General features: G+C 33.8%; 1 protein-coding gene across 2 annotated transcripts in view; it reads left to right on the top strand.

Annotated features, from left to right (window-relative positions):
• Positions 1-22539, top strand: part of LOC150109200 (rho guanine nucleotide exchange factor 3-like) — a 235143-nt gene that overhangs the window by 150168 nt on the left and 62436 nt on the right. For both annotated transcript variants that reach the window (XM_090406217.1, XM_090406208.1), the window contains 2 exons: positions 3840-3999; positions 18771-18829. In XM_090406217.1, the coding sequence (XP_090262343.1) occupies positions 3840-3999; positions 18771-18829 (219 nt within the window). The remainder of the gene's footprint in view (positions 1-3839; positions 4000-18770; positions 18830-22539) is intronic.

Here is a 22539-nt window from a genome sequence, read left to right as displayed (position 1 = left end):
TCTCAGCTTTTTATTTAGGGCTTCTGTTAAAGTCCATGTTTCTCCTCCATATGTTAGGACAGGAAGTATGCACTGGTCGAAAGCTTTCCTTTTTAAACTCATAGGGATGTCACTTCTGAATATGTCTCTCATTTTCCCATAAGCCATCCATCCAAGGTGAATTCTTCATTCAATCTTTTTTCTTTGGCACTCCTCAAAGGATAACAATTGGCCCAAATATACATATGAAGTAACTTGTTCTATTTCATGGTTTTCAACTTTGATAGTTCTATGGTTTATGTATTTATTCATCATTATTTTTGTTTTTTCTCTTTTTATTTTTAATCCAATTTCTCTGGAGGCTTCATTTAGCTGATTTAGCCTTTCTTCAAGATCTTCAAGATTATCTGCTATCAGGACAATATCATCTGCAAATTTCAGATGATGCCACCTTTCTCCATTTATGTTTATTCCTGTTGTTTCCCAATCAAGGCTTCTAAAGACTTCCTCTAGTGCAGCTGTAAATAATTTGGGAGGTATGGTGTCGCCTTGCCGGATGCCTTTTTATATTGAGAACTTTTCACTGTTTTTATATAATTTAATTACAGAAGTTGCATTATTCTAAATATGTTTTAGTGTTTCAATGTATGCTTTCTCAGTCCTGTGGGTTTTTATTGTATTCAATTGATTTTTCAATGAGCTGTCTTAATGTGTGAATATGGTCCAAAGTATTGTAATTCTTTCTAAATCCAGCTTGTTCACAGGATTGCATTCCCTCTAGTTTGGATTTTATTCTATTATTTATAATTTTTGTGAAAACTTTATATATGGTGCGGAGTAGGCTTTATAGGTCTGTAGTTTTTAATTTCTTCCTTATTGCCCTTTTTAAAAATTAATATTAGAAGTGAATTGTTCCAATTTTTTGGAATTTTTATCTCTTTTAGGCATTTATTAAAGAGTTTAGTCAGCTGTTTGATGACAGGGCTTCCTCCCAGTTTTAAGAAGTCTACCATAATTCCATCTTCTCCTGTGGCCTTTCCATTCTTCATTTCCTGCAGTGCCATTTCCACTTCACCTTATAAGATCTCGGGGGCATCATGTTCTTCCTCACTCGAGTTATCCATAGATGATTCTTGGATGTCCTGGTCTTTGTCTTCATAGAGTTCAGTATAAAATTCCTGAATTCTTTTGATTATTGCATCTCTGTTTTTTATAAGTTCACCATTTTTTCCTCTTACAGCAGCTATTTCCTTTGATAATTCTTTTCCAACTGATAATGTTCGTCTTAGGAACCTTCATATTACTATTGTTTTCTATTGTTTCTTTAATTTTCCTAGTATTATATGATCTAAGTTCATGTTTCATCCTTTTACATATAGTTTTACAAATTTCTGCATATTCTATTTTCTTGGTATCATTCAAATCTCTTTTCATATTTCTTCTTTTCTTCATCAGATCTAAGGTTTCCTGTCTTAGTTTTTCTCTCTTCTTGGTGCCTTTTTACATCTCCTATTTCTAGTGCACAATTCAAGATAGATTTTGTTAATATTTCATTAGCATCATCGATGGTTGTAGCTGTGTTTAACTTTTTTAGTTCATTTTTGAGTGATTCTCTATAACAGCTTTTATTGTGGTAGAGATTTTGTAGATTCACTAAATTGGACTTTTTTCTTATGAGCTTATTCCGTTCCCATTTTTTGTTGATCCATACTTTTGCCCTTACTAGTCTGTGGTCACCTCCTGTGTTAAATCTATTAAGCACTTCGGTATTATTTATTATATATCTTCTGTTGAAGAGGATGAAGTCTATTTCATTGTAAGTTTGTCCATTGGGCTTCAAGTTCATTTTCAGTTGTTCCTAGTTACTAGTTATGTTATTCCTAGTATTGTTTGAATGAACTGTACTGACAATGTTGTAAGATACTTAGGATGAAATATTTACTTATTAAAACTTATTACTGTGGTTATTACGCGTGTTTGTTTATTCAGATATTTACTATGACAAATATCATTAAAAACACCTGTTTCTACTCCTTTTATTTTTGGAAGCCTCATTTAATGTTAATGAAATGCAAATTTGCATATTTTTCTTAGATGTTTCTGTAGTTCATTACTGAATTAAATATACTCAGTATAGTTTAAAACAGTGATCAGTCAGGATTTTGAAAACATTTGGTATATATATTAACATGAAAAAATAGAAGGGATAAGTAATACTGTTTATATTTAAAACTATATATTTCAGTGAAGCCTGAATATTACAGGCCATCTTCAGGCGAAAACAGTTAATTACAAACATAGAATTTTGTAATTCTATGTTTAACATCATGCAGCTCTTACTTTTTTGAATCATCTATTATTTGCATTCTTTGTAATTAACTGTTGTCACTACTGAAGATGGCCTGTAATATTCAGAGATTGAGATATATGGTCTTAAATAAATAGTATTAGTTATCTCTTGTTTTTTTTTTTTTTTTTTTTTTTTTTTTTTTTTTTTTTTTTTTCCATGAAACCTCTCATGGCACACTTATCTCTTAAACAACACTTGGTATAAATGTGTGTGTACTTTGATGTTTGAAACTAATTCAAATTAACAGTTTAAAAATTACATACATGAATAAACATTATTACGTACATATATTTCTTAATATTTATATAAAGTTTTTCTAACAAAATGAGCATGTGACAATAAATGTGTGTGTAATAATTGTTCTTGCGGCTCTCAAACATCTAAAGTTTATCATATGTGGCTCTTACATTAATCAAGTTTGGCTGCCCCTGACACACTCACACACACTTTGAAAATAAATAAATAAATAAAAAAGTTAAGGCATATCTCAGTCTGATTTTATTTGGATGCTTGAATGCTTAATCCTAAGTTTAAAATATACACTCAGTGAAACAACAAATACGCAGGCTCGAGATAAGAATCTATATATTTAAAAAAAAAAAGTAGAATTATGATTTATGTATTATTATTTTTAGAAACATTTCTAATAAGGAAACAGGAAGAGAAGTATATAAATAAGTTTTGGCCCATCTGAACAGGATTATATATTTGGATAGGTAACCTACTATATCATGTTTATCACTGGTTTGCATCAAAAACAGTGATAGTGTCAATTTAATTCTGCAATGCTGTCTTTGTGTATGAAATATTGAAAGAGATTAAAGTTGGTATCTCTTTTAATAAATTAAACTAAAATATTTTAATGCAACTTGAATTTAAAAATGAATTGGATTCAGTTCGATAGTATATGTAATATATCCCTCCACCCTCCATTCTTCCTCTTCCAACAGGTTAGGCCTAATGGCTTGTTATGGCCAAGCAAGTTACTTGGTTTCATATATTATGATAGTATGGTGATTTGAAAGTGAGAAAAAACCTGAATTTTTAGTATTTTTTAATGTTTTTAGCTGCCTTCTGGGATCAAAAAGCTTATAAATATTCCTTGCATCCTAGGTGGAATTCACCCTACATTTTTGATTAAAAAAAAAAAGAAGCGTTATGGCAAACCTAGTTTAAAAATCTGTGTGCTAGATAAATGAAACCCAATTCTGATAATATGTAGTGCATCAACCATACATTTTTTATGTATGGTTGATGCACTTCATATTTTTTGATGCACTTCATATGGTTGATGCATGTTTATCTTCACACTTTTTAATCAGTTATTGGTGTGAATGTATTGTTGCACATCTCATGTTTTGCAGGGCTCAGCTGTAGTAAAGTAAACCCATTCAGTGATCTGTTAGAGAAATACTTTTATGTCCATAGAATTAAAAAATAAAAAAATAAAAAATCTGCATGTATCACATATAAACCAAAGAGTATTTTATCTATTTGATTTTGGATACAGGTACCAAGACTTCAGGCTTATATATGTTATTGTTCTAATTTGGTGGTGGCACGAACTCTTTTAGAAGAGAAAAAATCAAGTGACAAAAGACTTGGAGATTTTCTGCAGAGATGTCTTGAATCACCTTTTAGCAGAAAACTGGATCTTTGGACATTTTTAGGTATTATTATTTTGTTATCTTGATTTAATCTACTCGTCTTATTAATCTTCGAACCAATGGAGTGAAGATAGGATTAATATATATATGCTGTATTTAAAAAGAAATAGAGCATGTTTATAAAAGATTATAATCATAACTCATACTCCTTAGTTTTAAAACATCAAAAATACATTCATTGTATAGGATGCTCAGAAAGGTACTCTGGTTTCATTCATTTATGTAAGCTATATATTACATTTCAAACAGTATGCTAAAGTGACAATGATGTGATCAGCCGTTATTCTCCTGGCCTGACCTCTAGTGAAATAAAAAAAAAAAAAAAAAAAAACATCAAAGCTATATTATTCATGGCATCATCAGAGAACAAACTCACTCATATAGATAGTTTTAATACAGCAAAAGTGGTGATCCAATCCATAATTTAACATGAGTGTTGTTATATTAGAGTTAAGATCCTAGAATACTTAGTCCTAATTATAATTAACTCTTAGACCAAAAGGTTATGTGGGTAGAATATGTGCCATCTTGGGATTTTTAGACCACCATTATTATTGTATCAGAGAACAGAACTATTTAAATCGATCACATCCTGGCCCATGGATACAGTTTAAAAAACTGCTTCTGCACTATGCTCATTCTCTGAGAATTTATGGTTTGCCCAAGATTCACAAGCAGAATGTACTGCTTCAACCAATAGTTGAAGTTATCGATAGCCCCAGTTATCATTCACCAAGAAACTGGCATCAACACTCAAGGAGTTGGTAGACTATCCCCCCTTCTATATTAAAAACACACAACACTTCATAAACAAAATTAAAGACATCACACTAGAAAAAAGTGATTTATTAGTTTTGACGTCTCTGACCTTTTCAAAAACATCCCAATCAATGACACAATTCTTCTTTTACAGGACAAATTTCTGCCCAGTATCACAGCTCTTTGCCCATGTGCTACATTCTGGCTATTTTGTGTGGCAAAATACTTTTTACCTGATGTAAGTTTTTAAATGTTTTTACCTGCAAAAAGAAGGGGAGGCGGAGATAGCAGTAAGCACAGCCATGTGCTTACTGCTATCTCCGCCTCCCCTCCAATTGCTAACTTTTACTTGGAAGCTTATGAGCAACGTGCTCTAGATTCTCATACTTTAAAACCAAAAGTCTGGCTTTAATGCACTGATGATGTTTTCATTACCTGGTCCCATGGCTGCCAGACAGACAGATACTTTCAAATCTAGGGGGGGGGGGGGGGCACGAAAGTGGAAATCAAAGGAAAAACTACTTTGTTGAAACAAAAGCATTTCATGAAAATATTTATTAACACAAAAACAACATAAAATACACTCTGAAAATGAAATGTATAAAATCCGCTGTATTGAATAAACTAGTTACGCTTACGAGAACATATAAATATTGTAAAATATACCCAAGCAACTAATTAAAACTAAACAATAACAGTGAAATTAAAAATTAATGGCTTCTTGGGCATGTGTTGCAGAGCAAAGCTTTTCATGTGATACATTGGAAATTGACATGCTTAGTTCTCTTTCTATATTTAACTGATATCTCTATTTTGTTTTTAACATACTCCTTTTGAAGTGTTTCCAAATGTCTTTTAAGTTTATTCGGTTTCATGCTATCAGCTGCCAAAATTTTCGAACAGATAACACACAGGTCTTTCTTCATCATTTACTTCAGTCTTTGTAAAATCAAAATTTAAATATTCTGCTGCATACTTTCTTGATTTTACTGTCAGAGTGATATTCTGTGAACCTGAATTTGTTGACATCAATGCTCCACAGTTGTCAGATGCCCACTTATGTCCAGTTAAAAATTTATCCATTTTTCTACACTAGAAAAGATTGTTTTTATACCATGTATCACAGTCGTTGTGAATAGGAGTAAAATAATGCCGACCATCAACTTCTCTCTGTTAGTCACTGTCTTGCCATTTCAAGCTTTATTTATACTTGCAGAAACATTTCCAGAACATTTGAGACTTCCTGTGATGAAATCGTGAATGCTTCCGAAAGGCCAATGTGATTCGACGGTCTGTGCAGAAGCCAGATCTATATAATTTTTGAAAGATTTGATGATGTTTTTAAATTTGTATGAATATTTACAATTTTTAATTAATTCCTAGTTTTTTTTTCTGTTTTGCTGACTTATGGGTTTTGTCAGTGTCTCAACACAAGAATTGCAGGGGGGGCATATAAAAGAAGGTTGAGAAACACTGCGCTATGTAGAATTGGTCACAAAAGGCACCTATTGTTTACAACACACCTTTATGTGGTACGAACATACATTTAAGGAGTAGAAAGTTTTTTTACCTTGGGTATACAATACGTTAAAGATACCAAGCAATTTTATAAACCTGGTTTTAATTCTTTTTCCCAAGTAAGCAAACAGACAGGTCAAGTTTGCTCCTGAACTATGTTCAGGTCTGAGGCGACTCGTGGTAAAGGGGAGTAAGCTCTGACCACTTTCCCTAAATATTTCCCCTAATGCAAAGCACATCCCCTTGCAGAGATGTATGATGCTATGCATTAAAGGAAGGGCCACTACCTAGACCGGTTTCAACCTTTATTTAGGTTTCATCAGTGGGAGCCTTGTGTAATTCTTATCAGTCACCCTAATCTTAACAATAATGGTGGTCTAAAAATCCCAAGAATATGGATGGTACATATTCTACCTACATAACCTTTTGGTCTAAGAGTTAATTATAATTGGGACTGTAAATAAACTAGGATCTTAATTCTAATGTGACAACACTCATGTTAAATTATGGATTAGGCCACCACTTTTGCTGTATTAAAACTATATGAATTTGTTCTCTAATGATGTTATAAATAGAATATAGATTTGATGTATTTTTTTTTCAACAGGGGTCAGGCCAGTAGAATAACAGTTGATCTCATCATTGTTACTATGGCATACTGTTTGAAATATAATATAGCTTGTCTTTGTGTGTGTGTGTGTGTGTGTGTGTGTGTGTGTGTGTGTGTGTGTGTGTGTGTGTGTGTGTGTGTGTGTGTGTGTACTCCAGATGATAACCTTAATATGAAGGTCGAAACATCTGGAAATTAAAGTAATTATTTCTAACATGGTTGACTCCATAATTTTACTGAAATGAATTCTGATCATCTTGTAACACTAAAGGAAAGGATGCACTAATGTTAAGATTCATTGTGGAGAAAGCTCTGCATAAAAATAAAAATGTTTATACTTGCTTTATTGACTTTCAGAAACCATTTGACAGTATAGCATGGAGTATACTTGAATCTCATGAGTAGACAAGAATGTGTCTCTTGCAGAACATCAACGACGATGCAGAAGCCGTTATGAGAACCTGTGAAGAAATAAAAAGATGGTTCTGGACAAGAAGGGGCATGAGATAAGGAGACCCAATATCCCCAATCATCTTTATCCTGCTTTTAGAAAAGAGCAATGGATGTCATAAAAGATAATGTTAGGGGAATGTCAATTCAAGGTACTAAGATAAACAACTTGCAATTTGCAGATGACATAGTCATTATTGAAGATGAAAAGGAACTAGAAAGAACAGTGCTGAAGTTAAGTGAAGAATGAAAGAGATATAGGGTAATAATGAATGCTGATAAAAATAATGATATTCAGAGAAAAGAGAATAAAAAAAACAAAGGTCAGTGGGAAGAGATTAGAAACTTCACATACCTAGGGAACAACATGATGCATGATTTTTATTGTAAGAAAGAAATAAGATCCCAGATAACAAAAGCAAAAGTAAACCTATATAGGCAGTGGACAAGATATGAAAAAGTAAATCAGTCAGTCTTCCCATAAAGCTGAGACTGATGGAAACATGCATACCCACAAGTGCTCTCTATGATTGTGAGTCATGAGTAATAGTCAAAGACTATGTGAAACGAATATTGGCTTTTGAAAGAACATGTAATAGAATGGTTCTTTAAATTGGATGGGTACAAAAGGTAACAAACGAAGAACTGCATTGCAAAGAAAATTTAATGTATAAAATAGTTCAAAGGAAACTTTTTGGACATACAGTAAAACCCCATTTTTACGTTCCCGCAATTTACTCTTTCCTGCCATTTACGTCATTTTCCGTTGGTCCCATCTTAAGGCCTATTCTTACAATATATTGTTTTCCGACCATTAACAACTTGAGGTGGACATCATTTCCCGTGATTTGCATTTTTTTCCCCGGGTATCAATACTGATTTTCAAATCGATTTCCTCTCATTTAAATCGATTTCTGCGGAAATCTGCACATTTCTGGTCCCAGATAGCGTTACTTTCGGCTGTAGTTTCGTTTCAGCCATCATCATGGTGACTTGCACGCTTGCAGTAGTGATGAGCGATACCATGATTTTTTAATCACAGTACGAATTGATATTGCAGAATTTCTGCTACGTAATTTAGCGTGTGATAGTTGCGGTGGTGGATGATCCATGTTAGTAACATGGAGAAAAAAGACAGAAAATGTATTTCAGTACAAGAAAAGATGGCAATTCTACAATGTGTAGATTTGCATGCCGGAACACGTGTGCATTTAGCAAAAGATCTTGGACTCTCCGTGTCCACTTTGAACACGATAGTAAAAAACAGGTCAAATGCAAAGCAATCTGGCGCTATGTTAAAAAAAACGAAAATATATCCGGACATCGACATACGATGAATTGGATAAACTTGTGGTTTTTCCCTCGAATTTGCTGCGAGGTTGGGGATTAATGGTTTTACTGCATCAAATGGATGGATTGATCGTTTCAAGACTCGTCACGATATTGTGTATAATTAAGTGTGTGGAGAAAGTAATAGTGTTGTAGGGAAAACTGTTAACCAGTGGAAACATGAACTAAAAACTATTATTCAGGATTACGAACCAAAAAATATTTTCAATGTTGATGAAACTGGGCTCTTTTTATAACATTCTACCAAGTAAAATGTTGTGTTTTAAAGGAGAGAAGTGTCACGATGGAAAACTTAGCAAGCAGAGGGTAACTGTTTTGCTCATGGTCAATGCTGATGGATCAGAAAAATTCCCTCCACCGGTAATTGGTAAATTTAAAAATCCAAGGTGTTTTAAGAACGTGAAAAATCTGCCTACTAAGTATGATGCCAGCACATCATGGATGACCAGCAGCATCTTCACATCCACCATGCATGCTCTGGATGTTAAAATGGGGGTAAATCACCGCAAAATACTACTGCTGCTAGACAAATGTCCTGTACACCCTAAAGATCTGTAGCTCAGAAACATTAGATTAGTGTTCTTTTCCCCCTAATTGTACAAGTGAGCTTCAGCCATTAGATCTGGACATCATCCATGCATTTAAATGGAATATAGAAAAATGCTTGTTGAAAAAGCTGTGTTTATGCATGATAATGGTATGGACCCAAAACAAATGATCGTATCAATCCTTGATACCATGCATTATGTGGCCAAAGTATGGTTGCATATCACTCCTGAAACCATATCCAACTGTGTCCGGAAGGCAGGAGTTACGTTTGTGGAAGAGGAGGAACAACTACAGGAGGAAGAAGTAGAAGATATGTCAGAGCCCAGCAACTGGTTTGTGATGGATGAGTCTTCCTCATTTCAAGACTATGTTGATGCTGGTGTGATCTCATCAATAGTACCAAGTGTAGAAGACATCCTTTGCAACCACCTTGGTGAAGAAGAGGAAGAATTGGTTGAAGAAGAATGTGATCAAGAACCTACCATCCCTACTAGTAAAGAAGCAATGGAAGCTATCTCTGTTTTGAGGCCGTATATTGCAAGTGTATCAGGAGACGATGGGGCATTTAATGCCTTATACACTGTAGAGTGTCAGGTGGAACTTATAAGAGTACAGAAAAAGCATAAACAATCAACAATTAAAGATTTTTTAAATAGATAAATGTAAGTAATTGTAAATTCATTTATTTTCAGTTATTAAATTTTGTAATCTAGTATGTAGACTCACATACTAGCAGTAAGTCATCTTTTAGCCTTTTTTAATGTTTTTTGCAATACCTGCTATTTACACTGTTTTCCATCAGTCTCCTGGAAAGTGTAAAGAAAGGGTTTTACTGTCTTTTGCATAATGGATAACAGTAGAAAGATCAAAACCTTGTTGATTGGTACAATGGACGGACAAGGTGAGAGTGGATAGATGTTGAAAGTGTAGGGTGGAAAGAGCTTACAGTATTTAAGTCATCTGGCAGTAGACAGAAGTGGCAAAAGATGGTGAAAGACACCAACTGGCATTGAACCCATGGATAGTGATCATGATGATACCTGGCATCTGGCTCAGCCCTGAGAAACTTTTCAAACTTCAACAAATTTGGGAAACACTCATCCTCAGCCGAACAGCCAAGGCCAGCAAATTTAGCCAACTAAGGGATGCCATTTAGGACTCTAAGCTCAATTCTTGTTCTTTTTCTTCAACTTTATTTACACACACACATTGTAAATGTGTGTGTGTAATTAAACACTTGGTTAATGTCTGTGTGCATGTGTGTGTGTGTGTGTGTACATCATTATTTGTGATCCCTGAAGTTGACAATATAATGTTGCCAAAATACCGGAAATATTAATTTAAGTTATAATTAATATTATGTAAGAAAGAACATGTAAGAAAGTTTTAAAGCGAATAAAAGTTGAGCAGCTCTCAGATGTGAACTGTAGACTAAAATACACAAACATTATTCAAGAAAAAATGAAAGAATTTGAGAACAGGAACCAAACCTTGGAGATTCATTGGCAAGCCCTGAAGAAAACATTGATTGATTCAGCCAGAGAGGCTTGTGGTGAGGTTATCTGCAAGGATAGAAAAATCAGAATTCCATGGTGGACACAAGAAGTTAGAGGAATTGAAGGAAAAGAAGAAAGCATATCGAAAATTCCTGGCAAATAAGTCAGCTCTTAGAGAATACAGAAATTAATGTTCCTATTCCTATTAGTGGTCCAACAGGCACTTAAATGCTCACAACCTTTCCAAGTATTCTTGGACTTTGCAGTTGTAATTCGAGGATAAGGTAGTTAGCCCTGTGCCTCCTGGTGTGTCCTATGTCTGTAATTGTCTATGTTCACGGGGCTGGTATGCCTGTTCTGGGGGACGAAAAACCCAAGTTTCCGGGTGGGGAAAAAACCCCTACCTCCATATGAGATCGGCTAACTCATCTTTCATCGAAAAAGACCAGATAAAGGTTCCTCACATCATGAACAGGAATCAAACCCAGGTCTTTCCAACCAAAGAGCTTCATTTATATTAACTGAGCTACAGAGGCCCTACAGAGACAAACGTAAGAAAGCTAAATGCTGTGTAAAACTAGCTAAACAAAAGTCATGGAAAGGCTTTGGCAAAAACATAGAAAATAAATATCAGAAAGGTAGCAAAATATTCTGGTGGCTGTTGAAAAAAAAGCTCGGAAATGGAGGAAAGATTGCGGTAAAAGGAATTAGAGATGATAAAGGTGGCATTAAAACTGGACAAAAAGATATCCTTGATGTATGGAGTAATTACTTTGAAAAATTGCCAAATAAAACAAGCCAGCAATCAGGAATGCATATCCAACTTGAGGTAGGGGAAAAAAGTCATCAAAAGCCTGAAATGTGGAAAGGCAGCAGGAGTAGATGATAATCAACCAGAAATGCTCAAGTATGGAAGTGTAAAAGTCTTGCAGTGGCTGCACTGCATAGTTCAGACAGCCTGGACAGAGGGATGAATTCCAAATGATTGGAGTACAGCTCTCGTAGTACCCATATATAAAAAGAGAAAACTGAATGTGAAAATTACAGAGGTATTTCCCTATTGAGTGTTCCTGGTAAGATTAATGCAAATATACTTGAGAAACAGTTGTGAAGGTTTGCAGAAAATAAGCTGGATTCAGGCCACATATAGGCTGCCAGGATTTTCACTTTAAGACAAATAGTTAAGAAATCGCTGGAATATAACAAAGATCTGTATTTAAGTTTTGTAGACCTGCAAAAGGCATATGGCAAAGTTCCAAGAGAAAAGCTATTCAAAATGTTAATTATGTGGTGTCACTGGGGCATTATATCAAGCAATACTTAGTCTTTATTTGAGTTGTAAGTCAGCAGTTATAATAATTGAAGGAAGTACAGAAAGATGGTTTGATATTAAATCTGGTGTCAGACAAGGATGTAATTATCCCCTCTGTTATTCATTATCTATATGGATCACATTATGAAGGAAAGTGGTATTAAACCTGATATCAAAATTGGAGATGTTAATCTCAGCTCTTTACTTTATGCAAATGATGTTATACTTTTGAATAAATCTGCTACAAGTTTACAAGATTCCCTGACTTAATTGAATAATTGTTGTAATAAATTTGGTATGAAAATCAGCAACAGAAAGACAAAGACAATGAAAGTAGGCAGAAACATTGAAGATATCAAATGCATTGTGAATGGAGAACCTATAGAGCAAATGAAACATTTCAGCTACTTAGGCACAATTTTTAGTGAAAATGGTAAATTAAATATGGAAATAGACAACAGAATCAACAAAGCCGATATGATAGGAAGTCAACTGAATAAATTTGTATGGAATAAGAGAGAAATTAGCCAAAACACTAAACTAGTTGTATCAAGTCAATTTTAACTTATGGATCTGAGAACTGGGTTAAAAATAAAACAATTGACCAAAGACTAGAGATCACAGAGAGTCATGAGAAAGATTAGGGTCATAAAAATTAAAAACGAGGATATTAGGAAAGAACTTATTAACATTGTTAGCATCCAGGAATGTGTTAGCAGAGCTAATCTCAGGTGATATGGTCACTTAAACAGAATCGGAGAAGAAAGATTAGTAAAAGAAGTGTTCTCTGTCAGGTTGACAGGAAAAAGACCCAGAGGAATACCAACCTGATACAGTAAAAAATGTCTTAGAAGACAGAAATGTAAGATCTGATAATGTTGGAGTCTTGACAGATAACAGGTTGATTTGGAAGAAAATTGTTGATAGGAAGTTAGTAATGATGTAAGTTCTTCATGTAGTACTATCATAATATCCTATCTTTGAAGGTACATGTCAAGAATTTGATGATGGTGATAATTAATATTGAGTATATGTTGTAATTTCCTGAAAAATAATAATTATCAAGGTTAAGTTGTTACAAAGAATTCTGTCAGTATACAAGAAATTTTATTATAATTGCATTTATCACCTTACTTTTTTTTTTTTTTTGTTATATATTAACATATAAGTGGTTGTAAAAATCACATCAGATAATTAGACTTGAAATTGGATTTATTGCATATTTTTTGCAGCTGTTAGATAAGTGTGGAAGCTGGAGTCTTTTGTCTCAAACCACTTGTGATATAGCAAATATTTTTCTTTGATTGCCTTGGCATACTGGTCAGTGGGAATTGGGGACTGAGGTGAAATGAGTAATAAATCATTATTTGAGCTAGAATGATATTTTGTTCACTCTGTATATAGGAGTTGCTTGAATTGGGCAGAGTAGAAGCAGTAATCAGACTATGGAATGGAGGAACAAATATTGTGGACATTTTGGCACGATTATTTTGCCGAAGAATGACCAGAGGGAGTGTGAATGATGATGTTCTGCAAAAAAGAAAACTTGGATGAAGTTATGTTCTGGGTCACTAAGGAGAGAGAGAGAGAGAGAGATGCACTTGCATAAGAAGAGATAGTTTCTGGTAAAGATTATCTGGTATTTGGGTGGGTATGTGGACAGTTATTTTGCATTATGTAATGGCTAACAGCATGTACCTCATCATTTCTTCCAGTAGAATTAAGAATGACAGGCAGTAGAATGGAACATTACAGTCGACAGAGGAAGTTAGCTTCACTATTTTGATGTTTGGATTCTAAAAAAATTAAGTGTGAGATAATCAACAAAATTAGGGAAACCATCATTATGAAGTCATACTTGAAGTTATGATGTTTGAGAGCAAGTTCATGTATGTTTGGAATGGTGAAGCTGGTTCCATAAAGCATTCACCAGTATTTATAAGTTATGAATGCATGTAGAGAATTTTTTTCAGAGTATGGAATTGTGTTATACATATATGCATGGAACTTTGTGAATGTGACTCAGAATTTGGGAATAACAGAAACTGCAGATGAGCACAACAGAGTATTGCAAGGATATTTTGAACTAGAGCAGATCAAAGAGGTGATTTTTTAGGTTTGTCATTTTCTAATATGAGATGCTGAATCTGATAATCAGACATCTCACATTGGATTTGTTGCTTCAAACTCTTGCTGCACTTATCTTTCATTTCCCATTCTGTTTAGATTAACACACCATTTTAGTTTAGCTCAGCTTACGCATTTTAAAATATTGATAATGTCAAGTTATTTTCTAATATCTTCATCATCAATATCATTCTGTCACTAAAGCTATTTCTTCAGAATTTTCATAATGCGGTTTCTAATCGACCAAACTCTCAGATTTATTCATTTAAAATTGTGCTTAATAGCTAAAATGTATAGCATATTCCATGGATTCATTAAGAAGACAACTGGTTTCCTTGTAGTTTTCCTTGTATTTGTTAACAATTATTTAAAGTGGGTAAAGACTTAAACTTTTTGTTTTCAAGATTTATTTCAGAAAGTATTCTCATCTGATTGGAATGAGCTGAACTTAATGTCTTGTTTGAATATCAGGTTTAAAGTTACCATTCTTAATTAATGCTGAAGTCAATATAGCTTGTATGTAATGGTGTAGATATTCACCCTGCTGTATACAGAATTTAACATCAACCCTTATACATTTTTCATTTCCCTATGTCCGTTTGTAAATTATGTATTCAGCTCAACATTGTTCTATATACAGTTCCATTTACTCCATATAGATATAATATTGTGAATAGGTGGTGTGGTATGTCTTCATGCAATTTTGAAATAAGCAAAGCTTAAATATGGATTATTTTTTATATTCCTTGAGCATTTGTTGATAAAACCTGAATTGGATCAAAAATTGTAAATTAACACAAAGTTTTGGAGTATGGAGTAGATGAAATGACTACTAAATGATATTTTCTCCATTGGTTCAGGACACAAGAGCACACAGAGGATTTGAAACAGGAAGTGATCACTATTTAGTTTTGAACAGGAAAAAATTGAATGTCATATTAAAAAGAATAATGTATAAAAAAAGTTAAAACAAATCAAGGTTTTATCAGCTTTCAGAGGTGAACTGTAGAAAAATGCACAAACATCACTGAAGAAAAAAAATGAAACAGTTTGAAAACAAGAACCAAATCTTAGTGATTCAGTGGCAAATCCTGAAGAAAACATTGATTCAGCCAGAGAGGCATGTGATGAGGTTGTAAGGATAGAAAACTCATAACTCCATGGTGGACTCAAAAAGTTAGAGGCAGTGGAAGAAAGCATATTAAAAGTTCCTGACAGGCAAGTCAGCTTGTGCTCTTAGCTAATACAGAGAAAAATGTAAGAAAGCAAAGCACTATGTAAAACTACCTAAACAAAAGTCATGGGAAGACTTTGGTAAGAACATAGAAAATATCTGGAAGTGGCAAAATATTCCAGAGGATATTGAAAAGTTTAGAAATGGAGGAAAGAATACTGTAAAAGAATCAGAGATGGTGTCATGAAAACTGAAGATAAAGATATTCTATATGTCTGAAGTAATTACTTTGAAAGACTGCTAAATGAAACAAGCAGTGTCAGTATGATGGTAGAAAACTTCCAACAGGAATGCAGTCAGGAATACATATCCATACTTTAAGTAGAAAAAGTCATCATAAACCTGAAATGTGGAAAGGCAGCTTGAGTAGATGAAATTTGGCCAGAAATGCTCAAATATAAAGGTTTAACAGTTTTACCATGGCTGTATTTGCATAATTCAGAAAGCCTGGTTAGAGGGTCGAATTCCAGATAATTGGAGCAGAGCTCTCATAATACCTATCTATAAAAAGGGAAATAAAACTGAATACAGAGATATTTCCCTACTGAAATATTCCTGGTAAGATTTATGCAAGTATACTTGAGAAATGGCTAAGAAATATTGTGGAAGGGAAGCTTGATGAAGAATAAGCTGAATTCAGGCCAAATAGAGGTTGTCAGGATCAGATTTTCACTGTAAGACAAATAGTTAGGAAATCTTGGGAACATACAAAGATTTGTATTTAAGTTTTGTTGATCTGGAAAGGGCATATGACAAGGTGCCAAGAGGAAAGGTATTCAGAATGCTAGAATTATGTGGTGTAAATGAGACATTATATCAAACAATACACAGTCTCTATTTAAGCTGTAAGTCCGCAGTTTGACTTGAAGGAGGTATACAAAGATGGTTTGAAATAAAAATCAGGTGTGCTACAAGGATGCACATTATCTCCACTGTTATTCATTATCTATATGGATCACATTATGAAGGAAAGTGGTATTACAATGGATATCAAAATTGGTGATGTTAATCTTAGCTCTTTACTTTTATGCAGATGATGTTATGCTTCTGAATAAATCCAGTACAAGTCTTCAAGGTTCTCTGATCAAATTAAGTAACTGTTGTGATAAATTTGGTATGAAAATCAGCATTAAAAAGACAAACACAATGAAAATAGGCAGAAACATTTAAAATGTCAACTGTATCCTGAATGCTGAAATAGAACAAGTAAAATATTTCAGCTATATAGGCACAATTTTTAGCGAAGATGAAAAATTAAATATGGAAATAGACAACAGAATTAGTAAAGCTGGTATGGTAGGAAGTCAGCTGAATAAATTTATATGTAACTTGAAAGAAATTAGTTTAAACACTAAATTAGTTATATACAAGATGGTGTTCAAATCAATTTTCACTTATGGATCTGAGAGCTGGGTTATAAATAAATCACTGGTTCAAAGACTATAGACCTCTGATGTGAGAGTTCTAAAAAAGATTAGGGGACTGAACAGATGGAATCAGTGGCAACATCATAGTAAAAAGTGAAGATATTTAGATAGAAAACTTGCTTTGTTAGCATTCAGGAATGTGTTAGTAGAGCTAATCTCAGTGGTATGGTCACTTAAATAGAATTGGAGAGAGGAAAGATTAGCAAAACAAGTGTTCTTTGCCAGGTTGGAGGGAAAAGACCTGGATGAAGACCAAGATGTAGATGAGCTAATACAGTAAAAAGCCCCTTAAAAGACAGAAATATAAGATCTGATATTAGAATCTTGACAGATAATAGATTAATTTGGGGAAAAATTGTTGATCAGAAGTTAGTAATAGTGTAACTTTTTCATGTAGTACTATTATAATTATCCTGTACACCTCCCGAGTGTACATATCAGGAATTTGATGAAGTTTTGGAGCATAGTATTTTAACATCTCTTTACCTTGCCCTCCCCTCAAAATGCAGGAAGGTTGTTTCAGTTTCTTCTGGTTATCTTGTAATTTCAAGAAATATTGTTCGAATAAAGGTGCTAATTGGAAGCTACTGCTGCTGTTTCATGATCTTTGCCATTTAGAACACTTTTTAACTAAAATCTTTTAGATATTTTGATTTGAGTATTTAAACACAGTCATTAAAATTCTTTATTTCTGTACTGTAATGTAATCTGTAATATCAGAAAAGGGAGCAGAAAAGAGTGGGGGAGAAGCTTAATAATTATCAGCTTTCTTTTACCTTCAGATTCCAGAAATTGTAGGCAGTCTCTGATGTACATAAGAGTTATGTTCTGTAAACTTTATTTATTTCAAAGTTTGCATGAGTTGGATTTAATTCCTCCTTGCCCATTAATCATGTGTATATGTTGCATTAATATTTTGTGTGTGTGCATTCTGTGCATTTACAGGATGCACACACACACAAATTAATTTTCATATGTAATTATTAATTCAATGTAACATAATAAAGTATAAATAAATGGTATGAAAAAATAAAAACAAAAATTTTTAATTTGATCATTCAACTTTCCGTATGAAATTATCAAGAGATAACTGAATAGTGGCTTCTTCTCTTCATAAAGCTCTCAATAACATCTAAAAGCATCACCTATTTCTCTTTGGACTTTTAAAGACCATGAAGCATTAGGATTCATCCTCCAGTTGCTGTGTTCTCCTTCATGTTGACACAAAAAATGTTCTTACTGGCATTATTCAGAAATTATTGTAATGAAAAAAAAGCATTGTGTGAAGTGTCACATTCAAGAGATTTGTGTGTGTGTTCACATTTCAAGAGGAACTTATGGTAAAGACATTTGTAAAGCCTGCTGTGTCACAAAAATCTACTTCAAAAACTTCATGTTTGGCAGGACACATAATGTACCTAGTACAGAATTATTTTAACAGATAATTATCAAATAAGCACCAGATTTTTTATTATTATTATTATTTTTTTTATATATATATTATTTACATTTTCATCTCTAGATCAGTTTTGGTGCATTTAGGCATGGGTTCACTTTTTTCACTTATGATTGCACTCTACCCCAGTGCGCACACTAAAAATTATAAAAGCATATGAATGCAAATACCCAGCATGTCTGTGTTAAATAGTAAAGAAGGCACCTGCACACACACACACACCCCTCATAGCTTAATCTGCCTTGCAGGTGACTTCCATTGGCTTGCATGTGAGTGATGTACTTACAGTAAGTAAAATTTTTATAACAACTTAAATTGTTTTCATAACCCTTTCAGAATATTTATATAAGTTGGGTACTGACTATACAGTTGCATAGATATTATAAGACTTTTTTTTTTTAAGTTGAATTTTGAGAAATATAAAAGAATGTTTCATTGGACTTTTCATTTTAATCAGTATTTATTATTATTATTTTTTTTTAATAGATGTGCCCAGAAGTCGTTTGCTAAAATATCCTTTGCTCTTCAAAAATATTCTGAAGCTGGTATATTTATTTTAAATTTAACATTGTAAAAAAATAATCTTAAACATCTATTCTAAATATATGTTAATTTAGATACTTAATCCTTTCCATTAAGTTTACTATTTTGTATCATAAGTGTCGTATACTATACTTTTAAGAGTTTGAGTTTTCATTTAACATGTAATGATACAAATCTAGCTAAATGCACACTGAACTTATTGGCATGTCGAAGAATTACCCTGCCTGTTTCATTGGAAGACGATGATAGCTGCCTGCATGAAGATCCTTTATCTTTTTTTCAGGCTAAATGAATTGCAGAACTCTGTATTAGAAATAAACATTTGTAAACATTCTCATACCATTCAAGCTATGTTCTGACAATTGTCTTAGCATCAGGACAACTGTAAGTGCAGAACTGTAACTGTGGTAGAGCTCTTTTTCATAAGAAAACCACTTTTGCAGTTGTTTGAATGACCACAGTCAGTCATTGCTTCAGAGAGCTCATTTCATCATCAAATATGCAGAAGTTACAAAGTAGAAGGAATAAAGCACCATATGAGAATTGCAAAGAAGTGAGAAAACATCTACTTTCACTATTAATAATAAGTCCTAGACTCGTGCTTGTTTTGTACCTCCTTGCTATTACTAACTAACTTTTAGTCAATAATAGTAGGGAGATAATAGTGAGAGTTAACCTTCAAATATATTCAGAGCACTTTGAGTACATATATATATATATATATATATATATATATATATATATATATATATATATATATATATATATGTGTGTGTGTGTGTGACAGGCAGCAGAATTGATAGCACATTCATTTCATGTGGAGACTGGGATTAGGAGATAAAGAACCTATTGATATTCTTCCTGAATAACTGAATATCTCAGTCATTGAAGGTTGCTTCTTTGGGAAAGCTCTTCCAGCAAATTAGAGGCAGGTGGAATGTAGGTTCACTGGATTTGCATTAGACTATAAAAGGATGTTTATAAGTCACTACTCAAGGAACAACTACTCATGGAAATACCTGTAAAAATGACAAAATATCTGCTTGTGCTCTATTGCAGTGATTTTGATGCACCATTCACATAAGGACTATATTTCCATGCAGATTTGGAATTTTGACAGGGTAGTAGCATTTTTTTAGTTGAAAAGGTTATGTTTTCAAGAGACTGAAGAAACTACTGATGCATTTGTGCTGATCAAGGAATGGCTGGAGAAGATTATGGCACTATCCAAGAAGAGATATCTTTGGCAATCTGGGTATTACAAGAGGCAAGAGAGAGTGAACTGAGGTCTTGGTTTGCAAGAAAGAAGGCAGGGCTCCATTTTACAAAGTGCAGAGCGAAAATTTGACTTTAAGGCACAGGTTTGCAGGTAAGCTGTAGATGTTTTGTGCATTGCATTTAGCACTACGTAAATTACCTGTTCCTATGAACAATACCATCTCTTTTACCTTTCTTTCCTGTTTTTCAGTTGCATACATCACATCCTTAATTTTCATACCCAGTAAACTTGTAATAGCAACTTCTTCGAGTGCAGATTTAATGAGTGAATCACTGTAACATATTACCTCTTTCTCTATTATTATTATTGTTGTTATTTCTATATATAATTAACAGAATTCACAATGAAAGGATAACAGAAAGCACATGTTTGACTGGCAGATGTGTTCAATTTGGGCCTTATTCAAAGGATATTGCCATAAAATGTGATGTACCTAATAATGCTGTTTTTCTGAAGTTGAGATGGTACTATATCTCTGAGGCTCAGCTTTTCCAAATGTTTCATAAATACTCTTGGTGTTGCTCTTTAGCACTCCTATGATATTTGGAACTGTCATTGCCCTTTTGTATCAAATTTGTTGAATTTCAGTCTGCAGATTGCTGTACTCTTAGTCAATTTTTGCATGCTTCCCCCCCCCCCCATGCTCTGGTATCCTCTGGTACTGGTATTGCTATGTCGATAAACTGCACTTATTCAATTACAGTGTTGTCTGGCATATTATGTTCCAGATATTCATCTGAATTTTAAAATCCCATATCTTTGCATTTTGAATAACTTTTTTACCTTTATGAAAAAGTTATTCCCAAAGGGTACTGCAAGTTGAGAAACCATATTTCCTACACAAGCTCAAGAGTACATCTTTTGCAACCCAATCATGCCTTTGTTTGTTGTAGCCTGTATGAGTAAGATGCTTCAGGAACTAATCGGATGGTCCACTGTCCCTGCTTAAGTGATTGTCAAATTAAGTGACTGTCAACTTCTCCTTCAATATTCTATATTGACTATGGAATGTTTTGTTTCCAACCTTGATCTTTTTGCCATTTCTTTCTCCTTATGCTGCTTTTTTGAATCTATTGCATTCTCTGCTTTTCTTTGTGAGCTTCAGTTAGCATCTTATCTGAGCATGCTTTGATGTAATTATTCATAACTCACTTTTTTGTCACATTTTGCTTGACTTGTAAATGTCCACTCTCTCCACTTTTCATAGATAGTTATAATCAATTCATATCACTACTGCATCAGTGCAAGGCATAATTAGTTTTCATTAATTTTTCATCGTCATTAATTCACTTTTTACAATCAAGCACATCCAAATTTGTGTCCAGTCAGTTATCCCCTACTGTGTATCAAATTACAGGGATGGCCCATGTATGAAGTATATGGGAAAAGTTAATTTTTCCTTCCATCTGCAAACTTGATTCCTTTGCTGTCCATTACATTGCCTATTATATTTTTGTTATGCCTGCTTTGAACTATAGACAGTATTGTGCATTTATCAAGTCCAAAATCCATGCAAACATCTTCACTGAAGATTTGAACTATGTTGAGTAGTCAATCAATTTCTCTAGATGATTTTCCATATAGTTTAAGATTTTTTCATACTTGCTTTGATGTTTCATATCTGAAGTGAATGTTTTTTTAGAATTAATCAGATGAAATGCTAGGACGAACAATAAAGGTGAAATGTAAAATTCCTCTCTTGATACTTACTGCATTGGCTAATTGTTGGGTCATAACTGCTACTAGTAATTTTGTGATGTTTTTACTCCTTTCAAACATTTCTAGACATATGAATAGGCAGTCATTCTGATTCAAGTTAGGGCAGTGAAGCAAGGCCTCAGCACTTTCCTTAAGTAGACGTTCGAATTTGTACTAACATCTATATTCTTGTATTCTTTTTTTCTATCGAGCATCCAGTTTGTCTGAAGTCTCTAAGAGGTAGGTTTGTAAATAGCGATTCTGCATCAAAGCTCATCATAAGATCAGTTTCCTGTCTCTAAGGACGGGATGAGCCCTCCCAGTGAGGGATTAAGTATGTATTTTATGAATGTAGATGTGTGTGTGTGTGTTCGTTCATGGGGCCAGTTTGCCTGTTCTGAGGGACAAAAAATCCGAGTTTCTGGGTTAAAAAACCTCTACCACCTCCGTGTGAGACCAATTAAGAGGTAGGTTTGTAAATAGCGATTCTGCATCAAAGCTCATCATAAGATCAGTTTCCTGTCCCTAAGGACGGGATGAGCCCTCCCAGTGAGGGATTAAGTATGTATTTTATGAATGTAGATGTGTGTGTGTGTGTGTGTGTGTGTGTGTGTGTGTGTGTGTGTGTGTGTGTGTGTGTGTGTGTGTGTGTTCGTTCATGGGGCCAGTTTGCCTGTTCTGAGGGACAAAAAATCCGAGTTTCTGGGTTAAAAAAACCTCTACCACCGCCGTGTG

The sequence above is a fragment of the Typopeltis vanoorti genome, chromosome 2, assembly GCF_054136105.1.
Source record: "Typopeltis vanoorti isolate ZY-2024b chromosome 2, IOZ_Tvanoo_1.0, whole genome shotgun sequence".
Classification (NCBI taxonomy): Eukaryota; Metazoa; Arthropoda; class Arachnida; order Uropygi; family Thelyphonidae; genus Typopeltis; species Typopeltis vanoorti.
The sequence above is the reverse complement of the archived record's forward strand: the minus strand, read 5'-3'. Positions and strand labels throughout refer to the sequence as shown.